The 15,000-nt window shown below is 46.9% G+C and overlaps 1 protein-coding gene across 2 annotated transcripts in view; it reads left to right on the top strand.

Moving 5' to 3' along the window:
* tagapb (T cell activation RhoGTPase activating protein b) overlaps window positions 1-15,000 on the top strand; it is a 90,583-nt gene that overhangs the window by 44,767 nt on the left and 30,816 nt on the right. For both annotated transcript variants that reach the window (XM_063223731.1, XM_063223729.1), the window contains exon 4: window positions 8,888-9,067. In XM_063223731.1, the coding sequence (XP_063079801.1) occupies window positions 8,888-9,067 (180 nt within the window). The remainder of the gene's footprint in view (window positions 1-8,887; window positions 9,068-15,000) is intronic.

Genomic DNA, 15,000 nt, shown 5'->3' with positions numbered 1-15,000 from the left:
CACACACACACACACACACACACACACACACACACACACACACACACACACACACACACACACACACACACACACACACACTGACTACCACAAGCCCTTTGTTGGGCCATATTTGACAGAAGATTCTCCCTACACACAACACGTAACACACACACACACACACACACACACACACACACACACACACACACACACACACACACACACACACACACACACACACACACACACACACACTCAAGATTCTCCATTGCATGGAATCAAAACAGTTCCACAGCAGAGTCTGATCCTTGGTCACGAGAGACTTCCTTAGAATAGAACACTTCTCTCTACTAGAAACTTAGTGCAATCACTTACACACATACGAACACACACACACACACACACACTAGCTCTCTCTCTCTCTCTCTCTCTCTCTCTCTCTCTCTCTCTCTCTCTCACACACACACACACACACAAGCACACTTAGCATTTAGCATTGCAGTTTGTGTGTGTGTGTGTGTGTGTGTGTGTGTGTGTGTGTGTGTGTGTGTGTGTGTGTGTGTGTCCGTCTTTATTGATCATGTGAGTGTGAGTGTGTGTAGCAAGAAGAGAATGTAGGCCAGGGCGCACAGAACAGAACAGAGCAGAGCAGAGCAGAGCAGAGCAGATCACTTCCTCCTCCGCGGACCTCAAACAGGAAACGCATCACACGCTCTTGTGGCTGTCAGCCAGTCAGACTGAGATATTCCATGACCATGAAATCTATGCTATACTTGCGTACGTAATAATAACAAACACTCACACACACACACACACACACACACACACACACACACACACACACACACACACACACACACACACACACATTGCCACCGGTGTGGTTTCGTACTGTACTGTTTGTCCTTCTGGTCATGTCAAGTTCGCTCGAGGTACTTTCACTGTAACCTTATGTACTTACCAGGGCTTGACATTAACTTTTAACTGTGGCTAGTGGTTTTCCTGAGTCACGAGCCATCCAGCTATTCTATAGCCACTTTTTTTTTAAATGATCATGACACTGTACATTTAACCTCAGAAGATGTGGGTTTCTACATTGAGCGTGGGTTTCTACATGGAGAAAAAACGTAATATATAAACTGAGTAACGGAGCTTTTCCTTGAACTTAAACGCGAACAATTGATACACAAGGGACAAAGTGCAGAATATACGCCAATCTGATATGTCATACCATAGAATAAGCTACCTGCCAAATTGGCTTGTGACACTGAAACTGTTACCAGCCATAGCCAAGTTTTACCAGCATTTGGCCGGTTAGCAGGTGCCAGTGTCAAGCCCTGAGTACTTACACGTATCTCACCGTGACATCACCGCACACCAACAGATGCCTTCATAGCCAACCCAGACTTGCTTTCCGCTGTGTCTCATATTGTGCACTTGTGCACTTTGGGCGCTATGCTTCAGTGTGTAGGGCACTCAAGCTCAACATTTCGGTAAATTCGGTGCACTGAAAGTACCTAGCCTGGTAAACCAGCGCCACCCGCTGGACGCCGAAAATGTTCAGCTGCGAGTGGGTCTGGCCTCGGATCTGAGAACGTTTTGAACACTGTGCCCTGAGTCTGGCAAAACCAATCACAACGCAGAGATTTGTTTGGAATCAAAGAGGGCGGGGTTTTGAGGGAGTGACGACAACATCTCTCAACACCGTTGGGAAAGCACATCAACGGCAAAGATCGCCGATTGGTCAGAGCGCCGGCACGGTTTGAAAAAACAACTGTGGTGTGTTATGGTCCTCTGGGCGTTCCGTACCAGAGGCTGCTTAGGTATATGTATGGTTTCCGGTAAAAGTCACTTGAGTAAATATGCCTGCCGGCTAAAGACATGCTGTTGTCCGAGTCATCATTGAATGGTCTACATACAAGTTACTACATGGTGTCAGAAGCGGTGACTCTTCAACGTTATGCTGCATTCCCAATGTACTGGCAAATAACATCAAGATAACTGCGCAGAGGAGATTGTCACTTCGTATTCGCAATGTCTACTGAAAGGCAAGCCGCCAGCTCCGCTGGAGCAAGCAACCCTGCGGCAGCAAGCAACGTTGGAGAGGTGTTTCGCTTAAGCCCGCCAGAAAAGTTTGACTGCCGAGATGTCCAAAACTGGCCCAAATGGATCCGACGATTCGAGAGGTACAGGGTCGTATCGGGGTTAGACAAAAGGGAAGAGGCTTTTCAAGTGAATACGTTGATTTACTCAATGGGAGATGAATCCGAGGATATCCTAAATGCCTCAGAGCTAACGTCGGCAGACAAGCTGATCTACAAAAAAGTGAAAGAATGCTTTGATGAACATTTTATTGGAGAACACAATATAATTTTTGAAAGGGCGAAGTTTAACATGCGCAAACAAGAACAGGGAGAAACGGCCGAGAGCTTTATCACCGCGGTTCACAAGCAGGCGGATTACTGCAAATTCGGGGCTCTCAGAGATGAACTGATCCGCGATCGCATTGTCGTCGGCATAAGAGATGCCACGCTCTCCGAGAAATTGCAGATGGATGCAAAACTGACCCTGACTACAGCTGTAACCCGGGTCAGACAGAGTGAAACTGTGAAACAACAACAGGGTGTGCTGCGCGGCGCGAGTGGCCCTGTTTCCATTAAAGAGCCCAGTGAAGAGATGCATGCGCTTTCACTTGCACGCAAGACAGAGGGTAGTGCACAACAGAGACAAATACAAAACAGGTACGCAACGTCATCTGCTTGTCATAAATGTGGGAGGGCTCCGTCACACAATTGGAAAGACTGCCCGGCCAAAGAGGCTGAATGAAGAAAATGTCACAAACGAGGACACTTTGCTGTTGTTTGCAAGTCTAAGCAGCCTGTACACGAGATGGCAGAGAAAGAGGGACTCTACCAGGACAGTCTGTACTTAGGGGAGGTGAAGTCAGACAGCACTGGCTGGTTCTCAGATGTCAAACTAAACGGGGCAGTAGTTTCCTTTAAACTAGATACAGGGGCAGCAGTGACCGCCATTCCTACCAGGCTGTATAGCTACAGAAGAGACGGCCCTCTACTGCACACGCTCAAAAAGCTGTATGGCCCAAATAATACCAGACTGTCTGTGGTAGGTCAGATTCAAGGCAGCCTTGAAAGCAAGGACAAAAAGTCCTGTCAGCCAGTGTTTGTCATTGATAACTTGGCTAGGCCACTGCTGGGTTTACCGGCACTTACAGCACTACGCCTTGTGGAGCGAATGGAGAAAATTGACACACTGGAGGAGAATGGGGACCCAGAGAGAAAATTCAAAAAGAAATTCCCAAAGGTGTTTACAGGATTAGGGAGACTGGAAGGTGACTATCGTATCCGGCTGAGAGAAGATGCTGTCCCCTATGCCCTTACAACCCCTCGCCTGGTGCCAATACCCTTAACTGAAAAAGTCAAGGAGGAACTAAAAAGAATGGAGGAAATGGGGGTCATCTCCAGGATAGAGAAGCCGACTGAGTGGTGTGCGGGGATAGTGGTAGTCCCAAAACCCAATGGAAAAATTAGACTTTGTGTCGACCTCACCAAGCTCAATGAAAGTGTGTGCAGAGAAAGACATATCTTGCCCTCTGTCGACCATTCGTTAGCACAGCTGAATGGTGCAAAATTTTTCACAAAATTGGATGCACGAAGTGGTTTTTGGCAGATACCATTGGCACAAGAAAGTAGGGAACTAACAACATTCATTACTCCCTTTGGCCGTTTCTGTTTCAATGTGCTACCCTTTGGCATAAATTCGGGCCCAGAACATTTTCAAAGACGTATGTCCCAGCTCTTAGCCGGCCTTGAAGGTGTCATATGCCATGCAGATGATGTCCTCGTCTCCGGAAATAATGAAGCAGAGCATGATGAGCGGCTCACAGCTGTCCTGACGCGACTCCAAGAGGCAGGACTAACACTAAATGAGAAATGCACCTTTGCACAGTCGGAAACTCTGTTTGTAGGACATAAAGTCAGTGCAGCAGGCGTTGAACCAGACCCTGAGAAAATCAGAGCAATTACAGACATGCCTGTCCCAGAGAACGCAGCAGACGTTAGGCGCTTTTTGGGGATGGTGACATATGTTGCAAAATTCCTCCCTCACTTTGCAGATTCTACCAAACCACTCAGAGATCTGCTGGGAAAAGGCAATGAGTGGACCTGGAGTCATATGCAGCAGACGGCCTTTGACAAGCTCAAGAATGAGCTAGCATCACCAACAGTCTTGGCTCAATACAGACCACAGGCCAAGACAAAGGTGTCGGCAGATGCCTCGTCTTTTGGCCTTGGGGCAGTCTTAATGCAAAGAGAGGAAAATATGCAGTGGCGTCCAGTTGCCTACATTTCCCTAAGCCTCTCTGACACAGAGCAACGGTATGCCCAGGTTGAAAAAGAGGCACTGGCCGTCACCTGGGCTTGTGAGAGGCTGAGTTCATACCTCATCGGATTACAGTTCACAATAGAAACAGACCATAAACCCCTCCTTGCACTCTTAGGCACAAAAGCACTGGATGACTTACCTCCCAGGATTCAGCGATTCCGGCTGCGATTGCTTAGGTTTATATACAACATCACACATGTACCTGGAAAGGCCCTCATCACAGCAGATACACTGTCCAGGGCCCCGATAAGACACCCATTGACAGCAGAAGAAACACAGATGGAAGGGGAAGTACAGATTTTCATCAACGCAGTACGTGATAACTTACCTGCATCTCAGTCCAAACTTCAGCAGATAGGTGAACATCAGCGGCAGGACGCCATCTGCAGTCAGCTGATCCGCCAATGCCAAAGAGGCTGGCCACGACAAGAGGAGCTGTCCCAGCAACTGAAGCCTTACTGGGAGCACCAAGGTGAGTTACACATTAATGGTGATCTTTTGATGAAAGGGCGACGTATTGTCATTCCAGAGACATTGCAAAATGAAATGCTTGCCCGACTGCACGAAGGACATATGGGGGTATCCAAATGCAAGCTGAGGGCTCAGCAATCTGTTTGGTGGTTAGGCCTGAGTGCCCAAATCACAAAACTTGTGTCCAATTGCGAGACATGTTTAAAGTACCAGCAGCTACACCCAGAGCCGATGATACCCTCAGAGCTGCCTAAGCGGCCTTGGCAGAAAGTTGGGGCAGATATGTTTTACTGGGAAAATGACTCTTACTTACTGGTAGTAGACTACTATTCAAGGTACATTGAAATAATGAAGACATCTATAACTACATCAGCAGGGATTATTAATGGCCTGAAATCTATTTTTGCTAGGCATGGAGTGCCTGATTTCCTGATAAGTGATAACGGGCCCCAGTTTTCCTCTGCCTCTTTCTCCTCTTTTGCCACAGACTATGACTTCAGACATGTCACCAGCAGCCCATACTTCGCCCAGAGTAACGGGGAGGCAGAGAGGGCTGTAAAAACGGTGAAAAGCCTCTTGAAGAAGAACACCGACCCATACAAGGCCCTGTTGGCATACCGGGTCACGCCGCTGAATCAAGGCCCTTCACCGGCGGAGCTCCTGATGGGCAGAAGGCTGCGCTCACCCTTGCCACTCTCACCCAGTCAACTCAAACCACAGTGGCCAAACCAAAAGAAATTTGCAGACAAGGACAAAGAGTTAAAACAGGCACAGGCACTGGCCTACAACAAAAGGCATAGAGCGGGGGTCAGGCCAGAGCTACAAGCAGGTCAGCGTGTCTGGATTACAAACACCCAGGAGCCGGCTACGGTGCTGAGAGAAGCAGACACTCCCCGTTCCTATGTCGTGGAGACAGATACAGAAGAGGTGAGGAGAAACAAGGCACACCTCAGACCCTTACCAGACATTCAAGGCCCTACACAGAATGTGGGGGACACAGAACAGACAGCAGCACCAGAATTGAGGGTGGAGGAGAATGAAGAAAGGGTTCATCCAAGGAGGGAGGTGAAGGCACCTGCATGGCTCAAAGATTATGTCCAGTAATGCAGAACAAATTTAACAGGTTTAAGTGTTGTTTTCATATTCCGTATTTCAGTGATCTTAAAGTGCCAGACAGACTAAATGCTTTTTAGTTAGGTAGTCCATGTTTTGTGTAAGAGTTTATGACTTCTTTGGAGAAGGGGAGATGTGGTGTGTTATGGTCCTCTGGGCGTTCCGTACCAGAGGCTGCTTAGGTATATGTATGGTTTCCGGTAAAAGTCACTTGAGTAAATATGCCTGCCGGCTAAAGACATGCTGTTGTCCGAGTCATCATTGAATGGTCTACATACAAGTTACTACAACAACAGGTTGTTCTCATCAACAATCTTCGGAGGTATCGTTCAGCGGGACCAGACTAAATAACTCCGGTCTCTTATTCAGGCTGGTTTATCAGGCTAGAAAGTACATGGATGATGCCCTAACAAAGGCCGAAAAGGCAGTGCTTGAACGATGGACACAGCATGATACTCAAAGGCCGAAAACGCAGTGCTTGAATGATGGACACAGCACACATAACAATGGCCGAAAACACAGTGCTTGAACAATGGACACAGCACGATACTCAATGGCCGAAAACGCAGTGCTTGAACACTAAACAGCCGCCATGTTGCTAATGAAACGGAAGAATTTGGCATTCAGTTCAGTAGAAGACTACAAGGCTTTCATATTATAGGGAGCATGTTTCAAGATGGCTTATTATTGTCTTGTATACTGTATTGTACAATTGTACTTTTAGATGATTATATGTTTTATTAGAGTAGGTAGCCTGATCAGGGACTGAGGTTGCAAATTAGCTATCTAGCTATAAACCTTCCATGTATTCACATCTGCAAGTTGTGTCATGGCTCTGCCATGTCATGTTTGTAACAATGTGCACTACATTGTCCCTGCCAAATAAACTACAAATAAAAAATAATAAAAAATAGAAGAGTACGGTCAACAGTCTCATAGAACTCTGTAAGTAATGTTGCTGAAACACCAACCTTTTCATACCAAGCCAAGTATTGTATGCGAAATTTCGGACACTTGCCATTTTTTTCACCACAGCAAAAAGTCCTATTGCTTAGGCTTCCAACATACATGAAAGTACCGGGATGATGCCATAACAATGGCCGAAAACACAGTGCTTGAACTTGATGGACACTGCACGATACTCAATGGTGTAGTGGGGATTTTTAAAGTCATGTCAACCCCCTTTTTGTATTCAGACACAGACAGAATTTTTCTTTTTTAAATCTCACTTCAGGAGAAGTGGGTGGACTGCGTACCCCCGCGTACCACGCCCACTACACCCCTGATGATACTGCTAAACAGCTGCCATGAAATGGTACCCTAGTAAACTAACCCCACCCGCTAGCGGTCAAAATTATTTTTGCCTGCGAGTGGGTCTAACCTCGGACAATGCCCGAAAACGATACTGCTAAACAGCCGCCATGTTGCTAATGAAACGGAAGAATTTTGGCGTTCAGTTCAGTAGAAGAGTACGGTCAACATCCTATCTCTGTAAGTAACGTTGCTGAGACACCAACCTTTTCATGCCAAGCCAAGTATTGTATGCGAAATAGCTGCCAGTTGGGATTTAAAAAAAATATTTTGGGGGGCTTTTCAGCCTTTATTGGTTTATTGCGAGACAGGAGGTGAGAGAAGACAGCTGGGAAGGACCGGCAAATGACCCGGACCGGGAATCGAACCCCAGTCAGCCAAGTGGTAAACGTACCATATCAGCCACGGTAGGGCCTGCCAGTTGAGATGAAGGAAATGTATATACAAACGTGACACACCAACGCAATGCAATGCAAACAGTAACCAACTGATATTTTGGCGAGCTAATGCTATGCTCACCCGTCACTTCCAGCGAGGGCACAGTGCATAGTGCTTAAAGTGGTAGTTCGCTATTTTAGACATTAAGCCTTGTTTGTGTGACTTCTGGGGTGAAGTAGAGATGTTCTCATCACAATTTTGACATTTGGTGCTGAACGGAGCATTTGGGTATTCAAGACTGCAGCCCCCCCACCTTTACATTGACTCCAATGAAGCACTCAAGCAATCGATCATAAAATGGCATTAAACTTTCGTTTGCAGAGACATGAAACTCACCGAGTGGTCAGAGGTGGGCAGCGATACGTTGGCTCGAAAATCACCGCGAAATACGCTTCCAGAGAAGATATATTCATTATTGTCCGTCTTCATTGATTGTATTGGTTTGACTAGTATTACTCCGCGCGACCGGAAATGGGGGTGCGTTTGTTTACGTTACTATCTATGGTTTGTATGCAAGCTGTAGTTTTTGTAGCCAGTCCCGCTCAAAGATAGCCGTTCTACCTCGCTCCTTGATGTCTACATAAACAACACACTATCGCTACCTACTGGCTGGATGTCTACTGCTATTCAACGGCGTCTGGGGAAAAATAGGTCCGCCAAATGCTAAACAACAGTTAGAAGGCATATTTCGCTGCAATTTTCGGGTCAATTTATCGCTGTCTACCACTGACCACACGGTGAGTTCCATGTCTTCTCAAACAAAAGTTTAATGCCATTTTATAATCGATTGCTTGAGTGCTCTATTGGAGTCAATGTAAAGGTGGGGGGGGCTGCAGTCTTGGATACCCAAATTCTCCGTTCAGCACCAAATGTCAAAATTGTGATGAGAACATCTCTACTTCACCCCAGAAGTCACACAAACAGGGCTTAATGTCTAAAATAGCGAACTACCACTTTAAACCTTTCCACGACACGTGGTTGTGTGTGTGTGTGTGCGTGCGTGTGTTTGTGTGTGGGTGTGCGTGCGTGTGCGTGCACGTGCGCGGGCGTGTGCGTGTGTGTGTTTGTGTGTGCGTGCATGCATGTGTGTGTGTGTGCTCGTGTGTGTGTGTGCATGCATGCCTGTATTGTGTATTGTATTTACATGTTTGTGTGTGTGTGTGTGTGACAGGTCGACGGCAAGCTACCGTTTAAAGCATCGTCTGAGTCTGGAGGAGCTGTGGCTGTTCTCCTGTGATGAGGAAGAGGATGAGGAAGAGGAAGAGGAGGAGGATGCAGAGCGTCTGGACTTCGATCTCAAAACATCACTCGTGCTCGTGTGGCCCACAGCTTTCTGTGTGGTGACCTTTCGGTAAGTTGGGATTCACACAAACGCATGCTCGCACGCAAGCATGCTCGCACGCACGCATGCACGCACGCACGCATGCACGCACGCACGCATGCACGCACGCGCACACACACTAAAGTATGTGCAGTTATGCAGTTAGTCAAACAGAAACACACACAACACATGAATTGTATTGATTCGAATAGAAATGCGCGCGTGCGCACACACACACACACACGCACACACACACACACACACACACACACACACACACACACACACACACACACACACACACACACAAACACACACACACACACACACACACACACACACACACACACACCAAACTCGAGCACACACACAAATAGCATAGTACTCCATATACTGTACACACACCAAAACAAAAACATACACATAACAGCGTTGATGTTTATGATTAGTCATTTTCTACTGTCGCCACATATCTCAGTAAGGTCTACAGCTGGTGTAGTGAAAGTGAAAGCCCACCTGGGAAACTCCAACTCCCATTGTCACTATGACACAGCGCTCCACAGCACAGAAGTTTTCACTGCACACTGCACACAACGAAATTGCATTTATGCCTCACCCGTGCAAGGGGGCAGCCCCCAATGGTAACCTAAAGGAGCAGTGTGGCGGGAAGATCACGTCATGGAGGAGGATGGGGGAGACCACTGGTTAATTACTCCCCCCACCTCCACCAACCTGGCGGGTCGGGAGTCGAACCGGCAACCTTTGGCCTACAATGTCTGACACCCTAACCGCTTACCCATGACTGCCCAGTGTACAGTCATACATCACAGTAACATGTGATCTACAGCTGATGCCCACTCTCACTACAACGACATCACTCAGGAATACCCCACCCCATGCTGTAAAGTCCTGACCTTTCAACCAGACCACACACACACACACACACACACACACACACACACACACACACACACACACACACACACACACCACACCAACACTCCACTCGCACACACACACACCACACCAACACACACACACACACACACACACACACACACACACACACACACACACACACACACACACACACACACACACACCACATCAACACTCCACTCGCACACACACACACACACACACACACACACACACACACACACACACACACACACACACACACACACACACACACACACACACACACACACACGCCAACACTCATCTCGCAGACCTGCCAACCACACAGAAAAAGCCACAAGTACGCCACATAAACACACACCTTCAGCCAAGTACGCCACATAAACACACACCTTTAGCCACAAGTACGCCACATAAACACACACCTTTAGCCACAAGTACGCCACATAAACACACACCTTTAGCCACAAGTACGCCACATAAACACACACCTTCAGCCAAGTACGCCACATAAACACACACCTTTAGCCAAGTACGCCACATAAACACACACCTTTAGCCAAGTACGCCACATAAACACACACCTTTAGCCACAAGTACGCCACATAAACACACACCTTTAGCCACAAGTACGCCACATAAACACACACCTTTAGCCACAAGTACGCCACATAAACACACACCTTCAGCCAAGTACGCCACATAAACACACACCTTTAGCCACAAGTACGCCACATAAACACACACCTTTAGCCACAAGTACGCCACATAAACACACACCTTCAGCCAAGTACGCCACATAAACACACACCTTTAGCCAAGTACGCCACATAAACACACACCTTTAGCCACAAGTACGCCACATAAACACACACCTTCAGCCAAGTACGCCACATAAACACACACCTTTAGCCAAGTACGCCACATAAACACACACCTTTAGCCAACTAGAAAATCTTGCCACGGCCTCGTCACCGTACTGTGACTGACACCTGGGACTCGGGTTCGATTCTGCCCGAGGCTGTTTCCCCATCCCTACCCCACCTGTCTCACTCAACCTTTTCCTGTCCACTTCTTTTCCTGTCCTGTTATAACGAGGGCTCAAGTTGTAGGGCAGTGTTTCTGAACCTTTTTCAGACTGAGGACCACTTTGTCCCCCCAAACATGTTCAGGGACCACCTGTCAACTGAATTGACAGTTGATGGTTGCTAATTTGACACTGCTAATTTCAATGCAAATCACATACTTTTTTCACATTTCAAGCCTGTCTATATTGTGGTGAAAATATCACTTCAGTTATGTTTGGTGTTGTAATAATCTTACAAATACAGTATAGCCTACTGCTTCGAAAAGTAGAGATCTCCTAACGGACCATCGGAGCTCTGTCGCGAACCACCAGTGGTCCCAGGACCACACTTTGAGAATCACTGTTGTAGGTGGATGAAGGTTGATGTCATCCCCCTACAATGGAAATGGTCAAAAATCATCCCCCTCTAAAAGCATTGCTCTATATTCATTTACAGGCTATACATTCACATATTTTAACAACTTTTAACAACTGTATTTTCAAAATTTTCTTGGGGGGAGAAAACACAGAACTCCCAATAATCACAATACATCTCTGACCATCCCCCCTGGTTTGATTTTACAACTCGACCACTGGTTATAATAATGAGGGCAAATGATGCCCGCCACTACCCCCTGAACTAGTTCAAAGTTCAGTTCAGTTCTTTTTTTTCGTGAAATATTCAAATAAATAGTTTTTTTTTTCACACCACGAGCTAGATATCATACCTTCTTTGAAACTGACTAGACATTTGCTCATGACGCTGCAATTGTGGGAACACAGTCCGCCCAGGAGGGGCGTGGTTGGGAATGCTGTTGGAAGACGTTGGTTAACACCAGTGAAATGTTATTCTCTTCCGCAGTGCGGGGTAGGGAAGCTACGGTATGAAGGCACGCGTGAACTGTCATACCAGACACTGCACACAAAGCACATCAAGCTAATTAGTCTACTTCTACTTGTGAGTCTTAAAGGGGCACGGCACTCAGTGAATTAAAACTCGTAGCTTTCAGGCAGCATGAATGTTTTCTCCTGCGACAGTGGTGGCCGAACTCCTGTGTCCAATAGTCCTGAGAGAGAGAGAGGGAGAGAGAGAGGGAGAGAGAGAGAGAGAGAGAGAGAGAGAGAGATGGAGGGAGAGTGAGACGGAGGGAGAGTGTGAGAGAGAGAGCCGAGGGCAGGGCTGGGTTTGAGAGGGGAGGCCTCGGCAGGCACCTGAGCGAAGATTCTTCTTCCTTTGTGGCAGTTCCACCTGGCTCGCGTCACGGCTTCCAACATCGGACAAAATGCCAGCGCGCACCCTCCATGGAGTCAGGCTACCCTAGGTCCGGATTAGGGATGGAAATAAGCACCCGTCCACCTGCCAATGACGGGTAAATTTCAGTGGTGACTGGTAAATTGTTCAACCCACCAGTCACTTTGACTGATAAAAACAGTGAGTGACTGGTAGATTTTGAAATCTACCTGGCACAGTGACCGGTGGGGAAAAAAAACTTAAAGGGGTATACCACTATTATGGAGCTTAATACAGTTAAAATTGTTGGCTGGGGTTTATAAAGGTGGTGAAGTGTCTTTTTTTCATGTTAAGCGTTGTCATGCTTTAAGACAAGTTAAAAGAGGGAATATGTCGCTAAGCTAGTGAAAGTCAATGGATCCGTGTAGCATGGTCTGGATCCATTGGATCGTGCTTCATCGTCTTTCTTGCTCAGTGCCGTCCGGATACCGACTGTGGGCTTTCTGCCCTCAGGTGTGTGTTCCCTCGGCTGTGGCACTCACTATGGTTTACGCTCTCTCTCTCTTTGTCTTTCACTTGATCATATTCTCTCTTTCTCTTTCTCTTTCTTCTGTCTTCGTCTCTCTCTCTCTCTCTCTCTCTCTCTCTCTCTCTCTCTCTCTCTTTGTCTATGTCTGTCTCTCGCTCTCTGTCTCTCTCTCTCTCTTTTTCTATATCTGTCTCTCTCTCTGCCTCTGTTTCTCTCTCTCTCTCTCTCTCTCTCTCTCTCTCTCTTTCTCTCTCTCTCTCCTCCAGCTCTCCTCCTTCCCCTGAGCTGCGTTCTCTTCCTCCCAAGGTGTTTTTTGTAGGGATGCACCGATACACATTTTTTCACTTCCGATTCGATCTCAATATCTAAATTTGGATATCTGCCGATACCGATACTACTCCGATCCAATACCAAAACCACTTACATGCGTGGGTTTCAACTTGAGGTACTAGGCACAAGTAGACTATTTGGTCAGTAAAGGTAGTCAGAAGAACAGGAAACCAATTAATAAGTAAAAAGTAGCAAGTTAAAAAGCAACAATCCCATCCTGAAAACTAATATGCAAGTGCTATGATTTCAAATTAATATTACACCTGGCTCAATGTCAGTATCAGGAAAGTTCCTATACATTAGGAAAATTCCGATCCCATCCGATCTCTGAATTATTTTGATATCTGAACCCGATACCGATATACCGATACCGATGTCCCATCCTTAGTTTTTTGCATCTCCTCACCTGCATATTAATTAAAGCCGTACTCAGCCGCACGTGCCAATCAGGTCCCGCTATTTTCCGCTTCTCACCTGTTGGCATTCAGCTCGTTAGCACGCGTGTGCACCTCGAAGACCAGGGACCGCTTTCCATTCATTTATCTGTGTAGACAATAACATTCTCTCCACTTGAACTAGGTGACATTACGACATCCCATTTGCAGGGAATAATGGACACCTGCTCAGCCAATCAGAAGACCGTCTGCTCACCGGTTGATGAATTACACACTATATGCAGTCTCTGTATAGAACTGAAGAAACCGCTTGTTATTTTGTGCTGTTTTGAAATTGGACGGAACCCACTAGTTTGACGCCCTCTCGGTACTTACGTGGTGCGTCACATGGTAATCAAACATTTCAAACAAGCGATTTAAGGTTAGGGTTAGGGTTAGGGTCGTATGACGTAAGCGGTAAGTACCGAAAGGGCGTCGAATTAGTGAGTCCCGAAATTTGACGCACTTGAGATTGAATACCGGTAGCTCACTGCGCTGATTGGATGTGGCACCAGTGTTGCCAGGTTGGGCGTTTCCCCACCAAATTGCTCTGCTTATGCTGACTATCTGCAGGTAAAAGAGGGTAAAATGGCATTTGGGCAGGATTTTCTGCAGATTTATGGCTATAGAAATGAATAGGATTTAGTTCAAATTGGTCAGGATGTTGTGCTTCCAGGCGAGTTTTGAGCATTTTTTGGGCCGGAAGTCAGTCTCATCTGGCACTGTCCTATTACTTTCAGAGGGATTTGAGGGACAACCCTTGACCTCAGGGCTGGACTAGCCATTTGGCATAGCGGGCATTTCCTGGTGGGCCCTGCACCCTGGTGGGCCCCTATTTTCAGAAATGTGAAAAAAAAACCACCAGTGTGTCAGTTCTGCGTCACTAATTACGAGGGGGACTTTAAGTCAAAAGTGCACGGGCCCTATTTCTCCCCCAATCCAGCCCTGCTTGACTCCACTGCCTTCCTGTGAATATATTCTAGACATGGGGTGTTGAACTCATTTTGGTTCAGGGGCCACATACAATTTGATCTCAAGAGGGCAGGACCACTTACGTAATTGCGAAACATCACCAAGAGGTATGTTGTCCCGGGCCCAGGGAGATAAGGGGCCCATTATTGGGTCCCCATTGCATTGTGTGTATCGGGTAGGGGGCCCTTTCAGATGACTTTGTCCTGGGCCCAGTGAAAGCTGTCAGTGGCAGCCCTGCCCGGATGAACCTGCTGACATCCACGTTGTCGTCACGTTTCTCTGTCGAAGGTGCAGTCAGGGCTGACTGAGGTTTTCAAAAGGGACACATATTTAATTGAAAAGAAAATAAAGGTCCGCAACACTGTTAAATGCTCCCAAAGATTTAATGGTACGACGATTCGGACTAACCGTCCTTCATCACAGTGCAACAGTGCACAGTGCAATGGTTGCACTGTGATGAAGGACGGTTAGTACGAAACG

The sequence above is a fragment of the Engraulis encrasicolus genome, chromosome 18 (genome assembly GCF_034702125.1).
Source record: "Engraulis encrasicolus isolate BLACKSEA-1 chromosome 18, IST_EnEncr_1.0, whole genome shotgun sequence".
NCBI lineage: Eukaryota > Metazoa > Chordata > Actinopteri > Clupeiformes > Engraulidae > Engraulis > Engraulis encrasicolus.
Note: the sequence above shows the minus strand (reverse complement) of the source record. Positions and strands in the feature narration are given on the sequence as shown.